This window comes from Somniosus microcephalus, chromosome 6, assembly GCF_052327205.1.
Source record: "Somniosus microcephalus isolate GS21.2 chromosome 6, FLI_Smic_1.0, whole genome shotgun sequence".
NCBI classification, from domain to species: Eukaryota; Metazoa; Chordata; class Chondrichthyes; order Squaliformes; family Somniosidae; genus Somniosus; species Somniosus microcephalus.
The window spans coordinates 236,479,992-236,500,944 of NC_140992.1; the positions used below are offsets into that span (position 1 = coordinate 236,479,992).

The 20,953-nt window shown below is 41.9% G+C and overlaps 2 protein-coding genes across 2 annotated transcripts in view; one reads left to right on the forward strand and one right to left on the reverse strand.

The window, feature by feature from the left end:
- Window positions 1-548: 548 nt before the first annotated feature.
- Window positions 549-15,588, forward strand: pdcd5 (programmed cell death 5). The gene is made up of 6 exons (XM_085991575.1): window positions 549-727; window positions 5,368-5,411; window positions 5,969-6,030; window positions 12,800-12,891; window positions 13,641-13,712; window positions 14,731-15,588. The coding sequence occupies exons 1-6, from the start codon at window positions 662-664 to the stop codon at window positions 14,776-14,778; spliced, it is 384 nt and encodes a 127-aa protein (XP_085847701.1). The 5' UTR covers window positions 549-661; the 3' UTR covers window positions 14,779-15,588.
- A 4,199-nt stretch (window positions 15,589-19,787) lies between these two features.
- Window positions 19,788-20,953, reverse strand: part of ankrd27 (ankyrin repeat domain 27 (VPS9 domain)) — a 115,005-nt gene continuing 113,839 nt past the window's right edge. Inside the window, 1 exon segment of the mRNA XM_085991572.1 lies at window positions 19,788-20,711. Coding sequence (XP_085847698.1) covers window positions 20,373-20,711 — 339 coding nt within the window. The 3' untranslated portion in view covers window positions 19,788-20,372.

A 20,953-nucleotide genomic window follows, 5' to 3' on the forward strand; every position in this document is an offset into this window, starting at 1 on the left:
GACCGCCGGGGGCGCTGCCGGCCGATCGTGTGATTCAATCAGTGACCGCCGGCGGCGCTGGCGGTGGAGGGCGCGGTTCAATCAGTGACCACTAGGGGCGCTTCCGACCGATGGTGTGATTCAATCAGTGACCGCCGGGGGCGCTGCCTGTGGAGGGTGCGGTTCAATCAGTGACCGCCGGGGGCGCTGCCGGCCGATCGTGTGATTCAATCAGTGACCGCCGGCGGCGCTGCCGGTGGAGGGCGCGGTTCAATCAGTGACCACTAGGGGCGCTTCCGGCCGATGGTGTGGTTCAATCAGTGACCACTAGGGGCGCTTCCGGCCGATGGTGTGATTCAATCAGTGACCACTAGGGGCGCTTCCGGCCGATGGTGTGATTCAATCAGTGACCGCCGGGGGCGCTTCCGGCCGATGGTGTGATTCAATTAGTGACCACTAGGGGCGCTTCCGGCCGATGGTGTGATTCAATCAGTGACCACTAGGGGCGCTTCCGGCCGATGGTGTGATTCAATCAGTGACCACTAGGGGCGCTTCCGGCCGATGGTGTGATTTAATCAGTGACCGTCGGGGGCGCTGGCGGTTTATTGTGGTTCCTGGCTCCGAGTCGTCGCTCGGTGAATTGCTGCAATTTCTGGCCGGACGGAGGGAGGCCTTTCGCGCGATGGAGGATCAGGAGTTGGAGACGATTCGGCGCCAGAGACTAGCCGAGCTGCGGGCTCAGCGCGGGGTAAGGCCGCACTCGGAGGAGCGAAAAGGTGGGCGGAGGGAGCGGGGCTGTGCCGGCCGCAGTGGGCGGAGGGTGTGGAGCAAGCAACAGGCCCGAGTCCGGCTCCAGCCCTGGGAACCGGGGGAGGGGGCTCCTAACCTGGCCATGAATGGGGGGGGGTCCTAACCTGGCCATGAGTGGGGAGTCCTAACCTGGCCGGGGCAGCGTGCTTTGTACCGGGCTGGTGGGGGCGGATAGAGAGGCAGAGACCGAGGCCTGTAACTCCCACCACATCGACGGCTCTTGTGTCAGTTAGGACTGGTTGGGCCGAATGGACTGTTTCTGTGCCGTATATCCTATGTAATCCTATGTAAATGTAAATTTTATTTACCCTTTCCCTCAAATTTATCTTGGTTTTACCTCCTTGCTGGGCTGTAACTTCCAGTGACACCAAACACCCTCCAGTACCTCACCCGTGGCCCTTGATGTGTGAGCATGTTATTGGACCGGATCAGGGGGACACAGCCATCCTCTCGCGCCTCAGCCTCTACACACACGTTTAAAAGGGGTTTGCGAGCAGCAGGAGAAACTCTGGCTGATTTCGCCTTCACGCAAAAGCCAGGAAATATTCAAGCTGTCATGTGCCTGCCCCCACCGCATTGGCTGTGCTCACAAATATATTTTATGACCTGATTGTTGGCATGCTTGTAATGCCACAGTAAAATAAATTTCCCTTTAAGTGAGAGACTTAAACCAAGGCCTGGAATTTGCAGTTGGTAATGACGAACTAACGGCGTCACTCCTCTGAAACTGGCCGCAACTTCGTGATACCTGGGATGGCAGGAATGACGTATGAGGAGAGATTGGGTCGATTGTCATTGTTAGTGCACAAGTGCAGTACAACGAAATGTAGGCTTGCGGCTCCCGAGAATGTACATTTAGATTAAGACATTTAAACATTCAACATACATTTGGCTTCTAATACATTAACATAAACATAACCATAATAAAGTGCATTGGCAGATGTGCAGGCTTTAGAGTTTATTTGTGGAGTTCAGTAGGATGACAGCCCTGGGAAAGAAGCTGTTCCTAAATCTGGTCGTATGGGTGCGAATGCATCTGTAGCGTCTCCCAGATGGCAGGAGGGCGAACAGACTGTGGCTGGGGTGGGTAGGGTCTTTGATGATGGACCGTGACCTCCGTAAATAGCGTTTCTGGTATATGTGCTCTATGGTCGGTAGCCGGGTGCCGGTAATGCGTTGGGCAGTTTAGACTCACTGGAGTTTAGAAGAATGAGAGGGGATCTCATTGAAACTTATAACATTCTAACAGGACTAGACAGACTAGATGTAGGAAGGATGTTCTCGATGGCGGGGGAGTCCAGAACCAAGGGTCACAGTCTAAGGATAAGGGGTAAGCCATTTAGGACAGAGATGAGGAGGAATTTCTTCACCCAGAGAGTGGTGAACCTGTGGAATTCTCTATCACAGAAGGCAGTTGAGGCCAATTCATTAAATATATTCAAGAAGGAGTTAGATATATTTCTTAAGGCTAAAGGGATATGGGGAGAAGGCAGGGACAGGGTACTGAGTTTGGATGATCAGCCATGATCTCATTAAATGGCGGAGCAGGCTCGAGGAGCTGAATGGCCTACTCCTGCTCCTATCTTCTGTGTTTCTATGATTTAGCGCAAGCGCGTCTAAACGTGAAAATCCTGAAGTTGCGGTCAGTCATTCATTGCTCCGCACTGGCTGCGCTGTGACCCTCCCGCCATAGCCGGCAATCAGTGTAATCTGTAAAACTGACCAAAATCTTTGGCTTTTAGATACCCCATTAACAGTTAGGTTATTGGATTAGGTGTAACTGTGGTTTTAACAGTGTATTGACAGCTAAACAAACGTTATGGCCTTGAATATCTATTCAAATTTTGTGGGGTGTCAAATTTCTCCATTTATGATAAAAATTTCAATTTTTAAGAAACTTTAAAAATTATATTTTTAAAAGTTTGTTCATATTTATTTCAGGTTTACCTTTTCCCCATGTGAGAGCCCCAATCTTTGGTTTGCTCTAACATTTTTAAAAAGTCCAAATAAAAGCAACTTCTTAACTTAGTGGTTCCTTGTCTGAGAATTCTGCATTGTGATTGGCTGCTTAGACAGCTTGTTGACATCACAGCAGAGCGCACTCAGGATTCTACACTGATCTCACTTGCGTGTCGAGAAAGGCAACGCCTTTGCTTCACCACTGACCGCATTTCCGGGCCCAGGAATTGTTGGTAGATTTAGCAGTGTTTATACTGATACCTGGCAAGAATGACGTATGAGGAGAGATTGGGTTGATTAGGCTTATATTCGTTGGAGTTTAGAAGAATGAGAGGGGATCTCATTGAAACTTATAAAATTCTAACAGGACTAGACAGACTAGATGCAGGAAGGATGTTCCCGATGGCGGGGGAGTCCAGAACCAGGGGTCACAGTCTAAAGATAAGGGGTAAGCCATTTAGGACAGAGATGAGGTGGAATTTCTTCACCCAGAGAGTGGTGAACCTGTGGAATTCTCTACCACACAAGGCAGTTGAGGCCAATTCATTAAATATATTCAAGAAGGAGTTAGATATATTTCTTAAGGCTAAAGGGATCAAGGGATATGGGGAGAAAGCAGGGACAGGGTACTGAATTTGGATGATCAGCCATGATCTCATTAAATGGTGGAACAGGCTCGAGGGACCGAATGGCCCACTCCTGTTCCTATCTTCTATGTATCTATGTAGCCCAGATTTTGCTGTCAAAATAACAGCGAGCTTTTAGGCGAGTTTAATGCGCTCACCGTTATTAATGTGTAAATTGTCCAATAACTTGTGGCGAAGAAGAGATATCCAGAGAATTGTGAATTGTCACAAGCCTCACAAAAACGGCAGCTCCGCTCACCCTCAACCTCCCGGTGAGTTTCATGCAGTTTCTGCATTTTTGCAATAATTGCTAACTAAACTCGCCCCAGCAAGTAAGGGCTGTTACTTAACAACGCAAGTACTTTTTTAATGATTAAGTTTATGTTCCTGCAATGCCAATCAACCTCTCTGGCCCAGAAAGTGAACAAATTAAACTGTGAAGTCTCATTCCTATAGCACCTGTAGGAACATTCTAGCACCATATGTTGGCCATTAATTGAAGTACAACATTGACTGCAAACAGTGTGATTGCCAGTTGTCGTAGACAAGAAATTGCTTCTGGGTTGGGGTGTTAAAGTGGAGAAAACCAGGGGGCGAAAAGTCTGGACTGGCATCTTCTGACATGCAAAGTAAGATCTTTTAAACTGGTGAAGAAGGCACGAGTTTAAATATAATGGTCCGGATTTTGCAGTCAGCAGCAAATGGACGTTGCTTGCTGCTGACCTCGAAGAAAGCTGCCCACAAAGATTTAGCAGGCTCTAGAATGTCGATTTCTCCTATTTCGACGTGACTTTCAATCTGGTGCCATCTATAGGGGATCTATAGGGCGCCAGGAACACTGAAGTCATCAAGCAGGTTCAGCAGCCAATCAGATTGAAGAATTCTCACAGATAACAAACCAGGAAGTAAAAAACACAGATTATAATTCACTTTTTAATCATTTTACAGAAAGCAAAATAAAGATTGGGACATACACAGGGGATTAAGGTAGAAGCTGAAATATCATAAACAAACTTTTTAAAAAATGAAATAAAAATGAGCTTTTATTTTAAAATCATGGAATTTTTATCACGGAATGGAGGGAATGACACTCCACACTTTTAAAATTCTTTTTCAGGGCCAGAGAGGTTGATCAGCAATAATTATGACTTAGTATGCCATTAAAATCACAGTTACACTTCATTCCACAAGGTTTAACAATATCAATGGTTTTTACAGCATGAATAGTGCGTAAAGTTGAAGTTCATGTCAAATCACTGACTATGTTAATTGCATCTGCGAAGACTGCAGCAGCACACCCTATGGAGGAGCAGGGTATCTCTGATAGCAACTTCCGGATTTCCGCGTTTAATTGCGCATGTGCGGACGGCAGAAGTTGCTGTCAATTTTACATAGTAATGACGGCAAGTTCTGACGGTTTTGCCGTCATTTTGACCTCAATTTCCAGGCCAATGGCTATGAGGCACTAGTTAAAATGTACTCACCAAAGTGTTATATTGGCCAGTCAGCTGGGAGCGGGAGTAACATAAATGTTTTATGAAGGAGTAAATACACAAGTGTTTTGTATGTAAAGTTTGTGCAGAAGTTTAAGTTAGCTTTCCAAAAAGGATTATAGTATAAGATTACTTTGAGCTAAAGTCAGTTGTCTTTTACACTACTTAATATATAGTAATTTTCCACAGATTGAGTTAATCTGTTTACCTTTTTGGCCAATGATCATTTGCAGTTGTGCAGGCCTTTCAAATACTTTTGTCACTGATTGTTGCCATTTACAATTCACTTGATAGGTGAAAACAGTCAATTTGTATGACAGATCTTTATTTCATGTCATAATGCACTGGCGTAACAGAAGTATTGCCAGATTCTTCAGTAATCATGTCTTAGACTTGTTGACATGATTTGCGTAATTGTTAGGTGTGATTTTTAAATCATCTAGCATTTGTGTAACAAGATTTCCTAACCTGCTAAGTATACATATCTTATCTGAATTCAGGATGCACCAGATGATCAGCAAAACCAGCAAGAGGCGAAACAGCGGTAAGAATGCCAATCGTTCTAAAATCAAACTTTTTATCACCTATTATTTACTCTTTGGCGTGTGCCACTCCTGACAAAAGAGAAAATGGATGGCCTTTTTCCAAGTGCCTGTCTGTAAATGGCTGCTGTGGGGAGGGGGGGAGGTGGGAAATGGATATGTAAGAGTGACTTGGGATGACATGCTATCCACTTTTACCTCCTTTCCTTCTTGTAGAAAAGCACTTGGCCTGATAGATTAACAGTTCGGCATTACCAGGTGTGAAAGCGCTTTATACTGTTCCATGGTGCGTTTGTTAGTACCGCTAGACTGTCCTATATTTGTCCTGTGTTTGAATATGTTTCTTCTTTATCAGAATTTACAGTAGAAGGTGTCATATATTAATTCAGAATATCCTGACTTTAATTTTAAAGTCCACATTTTGATTCTGATACAGATATGCTGCTGCAGTCATTATTTAGTAATGCTGTGTTTTTATTTTATTGGTTTTGATCGGAAGCAATGCAATAGTGTTTATTCTTATTCATGCCTCCTTAATGTGAACAAATTGTGATTACAGGGAGTCAGAAATGAGGAACAGTATTCTTGCTCAGGTTTTAGATCAATCTGCTCGTGCCAGATGTAAGTAACTGAAAACTACAATACAACTCAAATTGAAAATATGGTCGAAAGCCACCTAATAGACTACAAGATCTATAAACTGATGTATGCAGCATTGGTGAAACAGAATGGATACCAGGCACTAGTTAAAATGTACTGACCAAAGTCTTATATTGGCCAAAGTCAGCTGGAAGCAGGAGTAAGATAAACTTTATAGGAAAGCCACTCTGCAGACCACTCAATGATGCCAACCGCCTTTTTTCCCCTATATTGAATGAACGAAACATTTCAGGAACCAGTCTGGTGAACCTTCGCTGCACTCCCTCTATGGCAAGTATATCCTTCCTTAGGTAAGGAGACCAAAACTGTACACAATACTCCAGGTGTGGTCTCACCAGAGCCCTATATAATTACAGTAAGATGTCTTTACTCTTATACTCAAATCCTCTTGTAATAAAGGCCAACATACCATTTGCTTCCCTAATTGCTTGCTGTACCTGCATATTAACTTTCAGTGATTCGTGTACAAGGACACCCAGGTCCCTCTGAACATCAATATTTCCAAATCTCTCACCATTTAAAAATACTCTGCTTTTCTATTTTTCCTACCAAAGTGGATAACTTCACATTTCTCCACATTATATTCCATTTGCCATGTTCTTGCCCACTCACTTAGCCTGTCTATATCCCTTTGAAGCCTCCTTGCATCCTCCTCACAACTTACATTCCCACCCAGCTTTGTATCATCAGCAAACTTGGATATATTACATTTGGCCCCCTCATTCAAATCATTGATATAGATTGTGAATATCTGAGGCCCAAGCACTGATCCTTGCGGTACCCCACGAGTTACAGCCTGCCAACCCGAAAATGACCCGTTTATTCCTACTCTCTGTTTTCTGTCCGTTAACCAATCCTCAATCCATGCTAGTATATTACCCCCAATCCCATGAGCCCTAATTTTGTTTAATAACCTCTTGTGTGGCACCTTATCGACTGCCTTCTGAAAATCCAAATACAGGAAACTCTCGTTTAAACGGCACCTAAATATCTGAAATTCTCTAATAACCGGCAAAATTCATACTCCGAAAACAACACCTCAATAACCGGAAATGTTGCCGAGTCCGAGTCTCCCGCGGTGGGCGAGTTAGTCAGTGGGGGTAGTTCTCCAAACTGCCACTACTCGGCTTCTTGCCGCTGTCAGAAGTCAGAACACCTCAATAACAGGAGTCTGGCTCTCCCGCGCTGCCGGTAGTCTCTTCCGATCCGCCATTTTTCTGTTTACTGTATAAGTTTTGTTTTACTGTTAAGTAATTAAAGAGTTATGGATTACCCTCAGCTAGCAGTACTTGCATCTTCCACCATCCATTTAACACAACATTCTGTAGGTGAGTACACAATTACTGTATACTGCACATTTCTTGATTATCTTATTTTTGTTTGTTAAAAATAGCCTCGGTGGATAACCCTCTCCATCATCCGGAATTTTTAATCAACCAGCAACCTCCCGGTCCCGTCGGTGCTGGATACCAAAGAGTTTCCTGTGCACCATAATCGTAGCCAAAGAATCACCTGCAATGGCTTCTCTTCCCGCTCCCACACCTTTCATCTGGTGTCCCCCAAGGATCTACCCTTGGCCCCCTCCTAGTTCTCATCTACATACTGCCCCTTGGCGACATCATCCGAAAACACAGCGTCAGTTTCCACATGTATGGTGACGACACCCAGCTCTACCTCACCACTACTTCTCTCAACCCCTCCACTATTTCTAAATTGTCAGACTACTTGTCCGACATCCAATACTGGATGAGCAGAAATTTCCTCCAATTAACTATCGGGAAGACCAAAGCCATTGTCTTCGCTCCCGCTACAAACTCCATCTCTATATTCCTCTTTCCTCCTTTCAGACGCGCTTTAAAACCTACCTTTGCCCAAGCTTTTGGTCATCTACCCTAATTTCTCCTCTTGTGGCTTGGTGTCAGATTTTGTTTTATAATGCTCCTGTGAAACGTCTTGAGACGTTTTACTGCGTTAAAAGCGCTATATAAATACAAGTTGTTGTTGTTGTTGAAAGAACCACAGCCTGAGTTTCTCATCGAGATATGTTTCCTCCCTCAGCCTCTGCACTGAACGACGACTCATCCTCGGTGATTTCAATCTCTGCTCCCATTGCCTTTTCTTCTCTGATTTCACTGCCCTCCTGTCTTCCCTAAACCATCTCCTCTCTAAGTGTTCTTACTGTATTCATGGCCACCCCCTCAACCTTGTCATCTCACAGGGCCTGTCTACCATATCCTTGTATTCCTTACCACTCACATCTCCCTACCTCCTTTCAACCCCACTTCCTTCTGCATCCACCTCTGGAATAAAAACGTTCCCCATACCCACTTTTATAACTCTAGGGCATAAAAACCTAAAAGGAAAAGTGATCCAACCATGGCTAACAAAAGAAATTAAAGCTAGTATTAAGTCAAAGGAGGAAGCTTATAAAGTTGCCAGGAAAAGCAGTCAGCCTGAGGATTGGGATCTTTTTAGAAATCAGCAAAGGGGGACCAAGAAATTGATAATGAAAGGGAAAACGGAATATGAGCACAAACTAGCGAAAAATATAAAAAAGCTTCTATAGGTATGTGAAAAGGAAAAGACTGGCGAAAGTAAATGTAGGTCCTTTACAGTCGGAGACGGGAGAATTTATAATGGGGAATGAGGAAATGGCAGGGAAATTAAATAAATACTTTGTTTCTGTCTTCACGGAGGAAGACACAAAAAACCTCCCAGAAATATGAGAAAACCAAGGGTGTGGCAAGAATGAGGAACTTAAAGAAATTATTAGTAAAAAAACTACTAGCAAAATTAATGGGACTAAAAGTCGATAAATCCCAGGGACCGGATGACCTACATCTTAGGGTTTTGAAAGAGGTGGCCATTGGGATAGTGGACGCATTGGTTGTCATCTTTCAAAATTCTATAGATTCTGGAATGGTTCCTGCAGATTGGAGAATAGCAAATGTAGCCCCGCTATTTAAGAAAGGAGGGAGAGAGAAAACGGGGAACTACAGACCTGTTAGCCTCACATCAGTAGTTGGGAAAATGCTGGAATCTATTATAAAGGATGCAATAACTGGGCACTTAGAAAGTAATAGTAAGATTGGGCAGAGTCAACATGGATTTATGAAAGGGAAATCCTGTTTAACAAACCTATTGGAGTTCTTTGAGGATGTAACTAGTGGAGTAGACAAAGGGGAACTGGTAGATGTGGTGTATTTGAATTTTCAGAAGGTCCCACACAAGAGGTTGGTGAAAAAAATTAGGGCTCATTGAATTGGGGGTAATATACTAGCATGGATTGAGAATTGGTTAACGGACAGAAAACAAAGAGTAGGGATAAACGGGTCTTTTTCAGGATGGCAGGCTGTGACTAGTGGGGTTCCGCAAGGATCGGTGCTTGGGCCCCAGCTACTCACAATCTATATCAATGATTTGGATGAGGGGACTAAATGTAACCTTTCCAAATTTGCTGATGATACAAAGCTAGGTGACAGTGTCAGTTGCGAAGAGGATGTGAAGAGGCTTCAAGGAGATCTCGACAGGTTCAGTGAGTGGGCGAGAACATGGCAAATGGAATATAATGTGGATAAATGTGAAGTTATCCACTTTGGTAGAAAAAAAAGGCAGAGTATTTCCTAAATGGTGAAAGATTGGGGAATGCAGATGCTTAAAGGGACCTGGTATCCTTGTACATGAGTCACTGAAAGTGAATGTGCAGGTGCAGCAAGCCATTAGGAAGGCAAAAAGTATGCTGGCCTTCATTACAAGTAGATTTGATTGCAGAAGTAAAGAAGTCTTACTCCAATTATATAGGGCCTTAGTGAGACCACACCTGGAGTACTGTGTACAATTTTGGTCTCCTTACCTAAGGAAGGATATACTTGCCATAGAGGGAGTGCAATGAAGGTTCACGAGATTGATTCCTGGGATGGCGGGACTGTCGTATGAGAAGAGATTGAGTAAACTAGGCCTGTATTCTCTTGAATTTAGAAGAATGAGAGGGGATCTCATTGAAGCATAGAAAATTATTACAGGATTTGATGGGGTGGATGCTGGGAGAATGTTTCCCTTGGCTGGTGAGTTTAGAACCAGGGGCCACAGCCTGAAGATAAAGGGTAGGCCATTCAGGACTGAGATGAGAAGAGATTTGTTCACACAGAGGGTGGTGAATCTTTGGAATTCTCTACCCCAGAGGGCTGTGGAGGCTCAGTCATTGGGTATATTCAAAACAGAAGTCGATAGATTTCTGACTAGTAAGGGCATCAAGGGATATGGCGATACAGCCGGTGAATGGGCTCGAAGGGCCGAATGGCCTACTCCTCCTATTTCTTATGTTCTTACAACTGCACTTCAAACTACCAACTGTTAGCCTTTGGCTCTGCATTCGCCACAATACTTCTGCAGTCATTGATCAGGTCAATCACTCCCTCACCTCCACCTTTGATGCCCTTGTGCCCTGCAAACTGTTGCTGTCTCCCACCCTGGTCCTTCACTTGGTATGACACTCATCTTCACTCCCTCAAATTCAAGGGGTGCAGACCTTAGTGTAACTGAAGCAGAATTAATTTAGCCATCTGATGCCTGATCTGGCTGAACCACATCAAGCACTACGGGCCCTAATTTTCCTCTGCCAGAACCGCCCACTACTCCAGGATCATCCTAGAATTCAAAGATAACCCCAAGCTTCTTTTCTGACATTCTAAACGGTTCCCTCTCCTCAGATACTGTCGTCCTCCCTTTCAAATCAGCCATCATCACCCCCTCCACAAAAACCCCACCTTTGACCCCTCTGTCCTTGCAAACAACCGCCCCCATCTCCAACCTCCCTTTCCTCTCCAAAGTCCTTGAACGTGTTGTTGCCTCCCATATCTGTGCCCATCTTTCCTGCATCGCCATGTTTGAATCTCTCTAATCAGATTTCCACTCCTGTCACAAATTACATCCTCTGTGATGTGGTGCATTATTCCTTCTCGTTCTCCTCAACCTCTTTGCAGCCTTTGATACAGTTGACCACACCATTCTCCTCCAATGCCTCTCTTCCATTGTCTAGCTTCATGGGACTGTCCTTGCTTATTTCCACTTTTACTCTGATTGTAGACAAAGCATTTCTAGCAAAGCCCTCTCTTCTCGCCCCTGCAACATTACCTCGGGAGTTCCCTAAGGATCTAACCTTCGCCTCCTCTTGTTTATCTACATGCTGCCCCCTTGGCAATATCATCCAAAGACATGGAGTCAGGTTTCACATGTATGCTGAGGACACCCAGTTTTACCTCTCAACCACCTCTTTAGAAATTTCTACTGCCTCTGTGTTTTCAGATGGCTTGTCCATATCTATTTCTGGATGAGCCGCAATTTCCTCCAGTTAAACATTGGGAAGGCGGAAGCCATTGTTTTTGGTATCTGCCACAAACTCTGTACTATTGCCACCAATTGCACCCCTCCTCCGACCATTGTCTCAGGCTGTTTGCAACCTCAGCAACCTATTTGACCCCAAACTGAGCTTGTGCCTCCATATCCTCTCCTTCACAAATACCACCTGCTTCTGCCTCTAATATCGCCCGCCTTCGTCCCTACCTCAGTCCATCTGCTGCTGAAACGCTCATGCATGCCTTCGTCACTTACAGTCACCTCTTCAACAGCTCTCCTGGCCAGTCCTCCACTGTCTGTAAACAATTCAATTCAATTCAAATTGCTTTATTGGCATGACAAGATACATCTTATGTTGCCAAAGCACAGAAATACATGTATGATTGACCACACAAACCCCAATCTAGATATAGTGTATAGACAAGTATACCCATGTATACATAGATATACACACATATAATATGCATATAATCTTTTCTTCGAATCTAAAACTCTGCTGCCCGTCTCCTATCCTGCATCAAATCCAGCTCATGCAGCACCCCATGCTCGCTGAGCTGCATTGGCTTCCGGTCCCCCAACACGTCCAAGTTAAAATTCTTATCCCTCAGCAATTCATAAATGTAAATAATAACGGATGTATTCAGTAGCTGCCATGACAGCATGTTTAAATAATGGTTCACTACGTTAATTAATTTTATTACCAGTGTTGCTGTAATACAGACTTTTGCACTAGCCAAGACAGCAGACGGAGGGTGAGTACCTCCTCCCCTCTCAGCGAACAAAATATCACACCTGTGAATGAACAAAAACTATTGAATAGGTATTTGATACTAGCTGATGAAAGTTGAAGTGCCATTTACTCGTTGCCACCTAGTGGTGTACATGTACTATCACAATTGAAAAGGCCAGTGTTACAAGCTATGGTGTAGTTTTTACTTTAAAGGCGTAGTCCAAGGACTAGTCTTGGAAGCAATGTTAGTGAGACTTTCCCAATTTACTGGCATTTCCCATGGTCAAAAATGAAAAACAAACTTACCTGCAGAGACCTTTTTTAACTTTGAAGTTCAAGTGACGTGGAGTGCTGAACGCTGAGTTGGACATTTTGCAACTAGCACTGAATGTGAAGAGCATTTCCAGCTGGCAATATGTTTTCTACTTCTCGTGCAATAAATACAGATGCCACACAACGGCTGCATTCATCCACTAAGCAGGATAGTGATTGGAAAATTAAAAAATAAAGTGCTGGTGCAGTTAAGTTTAACTTTTGATCTTACGCAATGGTTTGCAGATAGGATTCCCGTTGGCCTTTCCTGAAGTATTCTTTTAAGTAGTTTCCTCTGTGCTTTATATCATTTCATATTTTTTTCATTCTCAGTGAGTAATTTGGCTCTGGTGAAGCCTGAGAAAGCCAAATCGGTGGAGAATTATCTAATACAGATGGCAAGATTTGGGCAGCTTGATGGAAAAGTAAGACACTGTCAACTTGGATATAATATAAACAAACTCCTGCTTTTCTTTGTTGTCAATTAAAATTGAATCTTCGTCATATTTTGTGGTGCAAAGAAACCAAATTACTATTTTTCATGTATTTAGAAAATGTTTAAACTTTTGCATTAACTGAGCGCACAATAGTCACTAACCCACTGTAATATTTATGAAAATGATTTAAATTTTAATGTTTAGTGAACCTGGCATGTGCTTTTACAAGAGTTATTTTTGTAAAGATAATATAGAGGCACAACACCTTGGAGTTCCACCATGCTGCATCACTGAGTGGTAGGATGTGGTCTCATGCCTACAATTCCCCAAGGATTGGGCCTAACCATGCCATGACCAGGAAGGAAAATCAGAGGGCTGGTTGTTCCAACCTGCACTTGTGCATCACCTAGCGACTGCCCGTTGAGCAAAAATGCTGGTATTCTGAGTGCAGGTCTCTAGCGTGTCTTGCCAGTTTTGGAAGGTATGTGATGCAGGGAAGGCTGTCGAAGAAGGGAAATGGAGAAGCAACTAATACTGTCTTTAAAGGTTTTTCAATGTTTGAGTTTTAAACAGGTCCTGAGCTTACTGCAGTAGGCAGATGAGGCCGATTGTGGTGGTATTGCTGTTAGTTTTTTTTTTAAAACAGACATCACAAGCCTGGTAAAGAAGAAATGAAACCAGCCCCATTACAAATGTATCAAACTTAATCAGTCCTATAACCATGTTTATGTTTTTAGATTTCTGAATCAGGATTGATTGAAATCCTTGAGAAAGTCAACCAACAAATGGGAAAGCAAACTATTGTCAAGGTAATTGCAGATATTTGTAGTTCGCATGATTTGGCTCAGCTTGCCTATGATTTATGCACTCAATTGTTTAATTGCTTAAAACCTGTTCTTGCTATCTCACTGGCTGTTTGTAGCAAAACAGTGTAGTGTCCAGTGGGGCTACAACAATATCCATTTAGTGGGGGAAAAACAAGTAAAATAGATGCTTTAACCAGTCAGTTTGGTGAAATTGTGGAAAGTGTTTGTGTTTTACAGTATATAGAAATAAAAGTCAATGGGTACAGTCCAAAAGAGACAGATATGTCATGGGCAAGGATCTAAAATGAACATACTCTGATACCAAAGGAATTTGGAATGTGTCCACTGCTCAATATTGATCTGAATTTTAGTTGATTGGGAGCATTTTTTTCATAACTGCCCAATCAGTCTGGAAACAGGTCAACCAAGTGCCAATCAGTGCTTGGTAACAGGACTACACCACAGAGGCATATCTGCTTCCTTCATGATATGGAAGCCTCCAGGGCTCAATGGAGTTCAACTACTGATTAGTCGGGGAAATCAAAACTAAAGGAAAAGTTTAGAAGTGCCTGCCCTTGCTGATTGTTTATTTGCACAAATATGAAAGTGCTTTTCTTAAATCATATCTTGAAACATCTGCAGTATTCCTATATATTGATATTCCTTGGTGTTGCTGAAATGTAGCCTAGAGTCTGGAGTACGGTTGTGATGTTGAGCTACTAACCTGGTCTGTCCCATTAAGACCACTGCTTGGGTATTCTATGTGGGGAAAATAGTTAGAAGTCTCTTTAGATTAACAGCTGCTTGGTTCCTCTCCCTGGGAGAGGCCAGGTTATCTCAAAGCTTGAAGCTCTAAATTTGTTTTTAGTTAGAACTGGGAATTAATAACTTGGAAGAATGACTTGGTAGTAAAATAAAAATAAAAGCTCGGCACTGAACTTGTATAATTTGAACTGGATATTTAGTCTATACAAAGAGATTTTTGGAAAAACTGACACTTTCATAACCTTGTGAATTTCAGTTTAACAGAAGAAAAGTAATGGATTCTGATGAAGAGGACGATTACTGAATTCTGAACATACAAAGAACCTAATTTATAAATAATGAGGGGAATAAATGCTAGAGAGCTGTGCTGACAGAGGATGGACGGATGTATTTGTTATTTTTTCCCCCCCTTGTTTGCTGAAAGAATTCTTCTCTGTATAGTTTTGTATCTGTGGGTGGAATAGCAAATCACTTGACAACTTGGTTCTAAATGCTGCTTTTAATGCATGAATAGAACCTCCTGGTGGTTATGTGTGGAAATGTACTTCTGAGACAGACTTTGAGGACTATCTTAACATCATAAACAGTAAGTTCTCTGGTTAACCCCACTCACTGCTGAAAACAACCACCAAGACTGTCTACAAATGTGTATGGGTAATTCTGATTAATATCTAAGTGGATGAAACCTCTGCAGTTTCATTTCAATCAAGTTTGAATTGAAACTGCTACATTGTGGAATATCAGAAGCTGACATGTAAATTGGGGGTATTATGCAAACAAAGCAGTTTACAACTAGTTTTGCACACTTGAGTAATATGTTTTGTTTAATGTTACTCTTTAGGGCTAATCCCGGATTGGAGAGCAGCACTCGTAGGAAGCGTATCATAGGAAATTGCTGTCAGACAACCTGCGATTTTCAGCCTATTGGCTCTGTGCCCATGGTGTGCTCCTTCCTCGGAGTGCGGGATCAGCCCTTTAGATTTGAGTTACTATGTGGCTGCTAATTTTGAAATTTCAATTTAAAGAAATACTATTTCTTTGTTTTTTTTAAAAATCCCCAAATTTAGTCCAAACCTCATTGCCAGTAATAAAGATGTACTTGTCATTGCAGTTATGTTGATGTGTAGTCTGAAGTTACTGATACATATTGTTGAAATATTCATATGCTTGTTTAGAATTTATAATGCAAAATTGAAACTTACACAAAGGAAGCCAGATATTAAAAAAGTTACAAGGAGAAAACAAATGTAGGAACTGTGAAATATATTTTCTAAAAAGTCTGGCGTGCCATACGAGATGCCCTCCAGTAGTAGTGTATGGCTTTTGCTGACCTTGCTGCTCAAGACTTGTATCATACACTATTTTATGAACTCCAGTTTTGTATGAATTGCAGAGAACTGTCATCAGACCCACTTGGTGTTTTCCTCCTGCAAGATCTGCTGTGGCCTCTTAAGGTGAAATGTGGGGTGCGTCAGACGATGGTCTTGATTTCTTCATCCAGAGGAAGAAATTAATTGCAGTTTGGCCAATAAAGGTGTTGAATTTCTTCTGCATAGTTACCTTTGCTGAAGTGGATGAATAGGAATGTACAAGACTAGAAAAAACCATTGCAGTCTAATTGGCTGGACATAGTGAATGTTCAGGAAAAGGCAACACAATGGGATGCTAGGCATGTAATCTAAGTATTTAATTCCCCCTCATTCTCAGAAAAAAAGTTAATCTCCTACAAATGGGATATTGTCGTCATACCAGTGGAAAATAGTTGGGGAACACTGTTCTTTTGAGAAATTGGTACCCAGTGTAGTTTGGTGTATATAGAACCTGGGTGTAATCTTTTCCTGAAGGAGGCAGTATTGGCATGCTGGAGCAACAAAGGCACTGAAGATCATACAATAAAATAGTTCCTAAGTCAAAGACAGTAGTTTAGGAGGGAAGATAGGAACAGGAGTAGGCCATTCAGCCCCTCGAGCCTGTTCCGCCATTCATTTAAATCATGGCTGATCTGTATCTTAACTCCAACTACCCACCTTGGTTGCATAACCCTTAATACCCTTGCAGTTGAACTTTCAAACAGCAATCCTCTGCAAGCATAGTCAGTCGCCATACATTCATCAATGATGCTCAACTTTACCTCGCCACCAACATTGTCTCAAGGTTGTTGCTGTCCTATCTGACTGTCTAGCATCAAGTCCTGGATTAGTTATAAATACCTCCAGCTGAACGCCAGAACTTAAAGCCAATCTGTTTGGCTTTTGCTAGCATTGATATTCTTCTGCCAATTCTGGTTAGCCTGCAGGCAGATTGCTTATACTGAGTGTACTGGTACAGGACCATTTGCCCAAATACTGTCAGTTACTAAAACCACCTTTTGTATCTCTAGAATATTGCTCCCTTACATCCCTAACTTGCCCTTCAATGCTTCATCACCTCAGACCTTAGTTTCTCAAGTGCCTGCATCCACCCTTCACAAACTTAAGCTAACCTAGGACGCTAACTGAATCCTCCTTTACAAGATCTCCCCCCCCACCACCACCTCATTTTCAGCCATATCTGTATACAAATAGTAACAAAAGGTAGCCCAAGTCTTTTATAAACATGTAAATGGGTAGTCAAAGGGAGGGGCTGATTAGGGACCTAAAGGGAGATCTTGTAGAGGCAGATGGCATAGCTGAGGTACTAAATGAGTACTTTGCATCTGTCTTCACTAGAGAGGATGCTGCCAATGTCATAGTAAAGGAGAAGGTAGGGGAAAAATTGTACATGCTAAAAATAGATTAAGAGGCGGCACTTAAAAGGTTGCCAGCGCTCAAAACATTAAAGTTACTGGTCCGGATGGGATGCATTGTAGATTGCTAAAGGTAGTAAGAGTAGAGATAGCAGAGGCTCTGACCACAATCTTCCAATTCTTGAATATGGGAGTGGTGCCAGAGAACTGGCGGATTGTAAATGTTACACCCCTATTCAAAAAAAAGGAATAAACTTGACAATTATAGGCCAGTCAGCCTAATGTCAGAGGTGGGGAAACTTTTAGAGGCAATATCACAGAAACCCCACAGTGCAGATAGAGGCCATTTCGGCCCATCGAGCCTGCACCGACACATATCCCACCCGATCCCTGTAACCCCTACACCAACACATATCCCACCCTATCCCCGTAATCCCACGTATTTAATCCCCCTAACACTAAGGGTCAATTTATCATAGCCAATCAACCTAACCCGCACATCTTTGGACTGTGGGAGGAAACCGGAGCACCCGGAGAAAACACACGGGGAGAATGTGCAAACTCCACACAGACAGTCACTCGAGGCCGGATTCGAACCCGGGTCCCTGGCGCTGTGAGGCAACAGTGCTAACCACTATGCCACCGTAATCAGAGATAAAATAGCCACTTGTGAGAATATGGGTTAATAAATGACAGCCAGCATGGATTTGTTAAAGGCAAATCGTGTTTGACTAACTTGATTGCGTTCTTTGATGAAGGGAGTGAGTTTGATGTGTATATGGCCTTTCAAAGGACATTTAATAGACATTAGCAAAATTGAAACCTGTGCTATTAAAGGGGCAGTGGCAGCATGGTTTTAAAATTAGCTGAGCGATAGAAATCAAAATAGTGTCGAACGGTTGTTTTTCAGACTGGAGGGTTTTGAATTATTCATTAATTATGAAGTTGAATTAAGTGGGAGTCTCAGACGCCAGAGTTTTCTTGTTTTGCCTTTATTATGCTCAGCCTGAAGAGAAGTTACACAAGCAGGATACAATTAAACATAGTCACATGCTCTTCAGATTCAGATACCTTTCAGCTATCACACCAAGCAGCTCATCGGGTATTGTACTATTAAAAACTAAACTTTGCAGCCTGTTTACACGTTAATGAGTTCTGCCCAAGTCCCTTGTTCTCCCCTATTGGCTCCCTCTTGCCACATGACCTCATATGGTGCTTCCCCCTTCAGTAATTTTCCTTCATGCCTGGACTTGCCTTTTCATCATAAACGAGTTCCTGTCTTTGTACCGCAATTAATCCAATCAACTGTTGCTAGCTAACTTTCTCAAACCACCTTCCTACCTTCCATGTTTCAACAGAGGGAAGTATACAGTGGTGGCCCCTGGGGTCAATATTAGTACCAGTGCTCTTTTTGATATATATTAATGACCTGGACTTGGGTATATAGGGCATAATTTCAAAGTCTGCAGATGGCACAAAACTCAAATGTAGTAAACACTGAGGAGGATAGTAACAGACTTCAGAAGGATATAAGACTGGTGAAATGGTCAAGACACCTGGCCAATGCAATTTAATGCAGGGAAGTGTGAAATGATGCATTTTGGTAGGAATAAGGCAATATAAACTAAATGGAGGACTGTATAAATGTTTAAGAAGTGCTTGGTAAAAGGTCATGCAGACTTTTAAATATTCCCCTTACCAAAAAAAAAACTTTCTCCATGGGTCCATTTGTTTTCACTCGAGGTAATTTGAGCTTAATCTTGTTTAGTGCTCGTTATATTTCTTAATATCTTGGAAATTATTTGCAGATGGCTACATGATCAGAATCCGACAACAACATGCATCTGATTAAGCATTCATGACTGCTTAGAGACAATCTTGCCAAACTATTTTTGATTGATGATAATTGGAAGCTTGCGAAAATACAAGTACTGTAGTAGAAATCTAATGTGTATTTAAAAATATTTGGTAACTATATGAATCTTTAGTTTTACCAGAGCAGTTTTATGGAAATTCTAGGAGGAAAGTCCTTATAGAAGCATTATTTTGTTCCCTTTAAAAACAATTTATGACCTTTTACTCCATCAATATGGCTGGAACACCCCCATCTGAACCCTGTTTAGTCATATCCATTCCTTCAAAGCCTAGCCACTTCTAAAAAAAGAGTAAAAATGTGAAATCTGCGTATAAAATGTGTAGGATCATTTCTATACTTATTACGAGTGGAGTCTTGCGCATTATAGAAACACGCACAAACATACCCAGACAAACCATCAGCTGAGGAGAACACATGTAAACTACCCCATAACCTAACTTGGTAGAAATACAAGATATACAGTTAGACTACATATTTTGTGCATAGTAAGTGGTGTGATACAAGGGATTATTAGCATATTACAAATCATTTAAATTTAGTCTGGACTTAGTTACAGTACATGGCTAAAACAGTACCACCAAATATTGCATCCAAGAGACCAGAACTTTGGTACAAGAGTTCCTAAGAGTAGGTTAGACTTGCGACATTCACTTTGTCTATCCTTAAAGCCTCACCAGGAGGAGGAGGGGAAATAAAAATGTTAAATTCTAAATTTTTTTGAAATAAAAGTTTATTTTTGAATTTAATGTTTTTTATATGAACAGTAATATTCCTTAAGCACATTTCTAAATTAAATGTAAGGCACACATTGTTATCGAAAGTCCTCTTGAAAAATAGACACCAACAGAAACAAGCTTTATTTGTGCTTTATAGGAAGATTGGCAAGAGTTTAAAAAATACATTTTTGATAGTTTCTTGTGGTCTTAATGTTAAAATCACATTGCCAATAACCAGGAGTGCTTTGTTTTTATATAAATAATATACACAAAATACAGAATGCATGTTTTATGGAATACTACATAGCAGCTCATGGACAAAGCTCCATTTTCTTATACAAGTGCAAAATAAAATATTGCTACTGCAATACATTTATCCATATGGTCTTAAGTGCTTTCCCCTTTGTGACCTCACAGTGGAAGTGTTCTTTTTACTTGAACTTAGTGATGATTTTTATCCCAGGTTTCAGTTTTAGTAGATCAGTTTAGACTGCTGAAGTAGGTACCGAGAGATGCAGTCCTTTTTTGTGCATCACTGGTACAAACACTATGTTAGGTACATTTTTGAAGCACCTTGTTTACTAACATTTTTTGCTTCCAAGCAAATTTATATTTTTGTGGTTGCCTCTTTTTGCATCACTAGCTGTTGCCAAATCATGTAAATCTTGTGAATAATTACAAAGTTCCCCAAACTTCCCCACAAATTCAGTGTTGCCATTTACATCATTCAATTTATCGGGTAAACATTTTGTAAAATCTGTGTCTCTTTTGCCCAGGTAATCAGTCTCGCTACTGTTTGCTGCAATTAGCATTTCTTTCTCCGTTTCAAGGTCAACTTCAGAATTAAAAAGTGATGGTCCACTGTGGTCCTCGGTTTCAGTTCGTTTCAATTTTCTTTTGTCAAAAGTCTTGATTGCCAACTGTTAGACCAGATTAAAAAATACATCAATGCAAATATATATACATTAGTCAGACTATTAATGGATTATAAAACTAATTTGTTTTAGCAGATAAGTGTTCTTAAACCATTTTGTTTCTTAGTGAAAAAAAAAGCCAAATCCAAGGGAACATTTAATGGTGATTATGGCAAATGGTAGGAAGTGGTGTTCCACAAGGATCGGTGCTGCAACCACTGTTGTTCACCATTATATAAGCAATTTGG

Excerpts from the sequence above, each read along its gene's own strand:
- pdcd5 (XM_085991575.1), top strand. The coding sequence starts at position 662 with ATGGAGGATCAGGAGTTGGAGACGATTCGGCGCCAGAGACTAGCCGAG. Across the intron at positions 6,031-12,799 it reads TCAATCTGCTCGTGCCAGAT|TGAGTAATTTGGCTCTGGTG; the intron begins GTAAGTAACTGA and ends TTTCATTCTCAG. Across the intron at positions 12,892-13,640 it reads TTGGGCAGCTTGATGGAAAA|ATTTCTGAATCAGGATTGAT; the intron begins GTAAGACACTGT and ends TTATGTTTTTAG.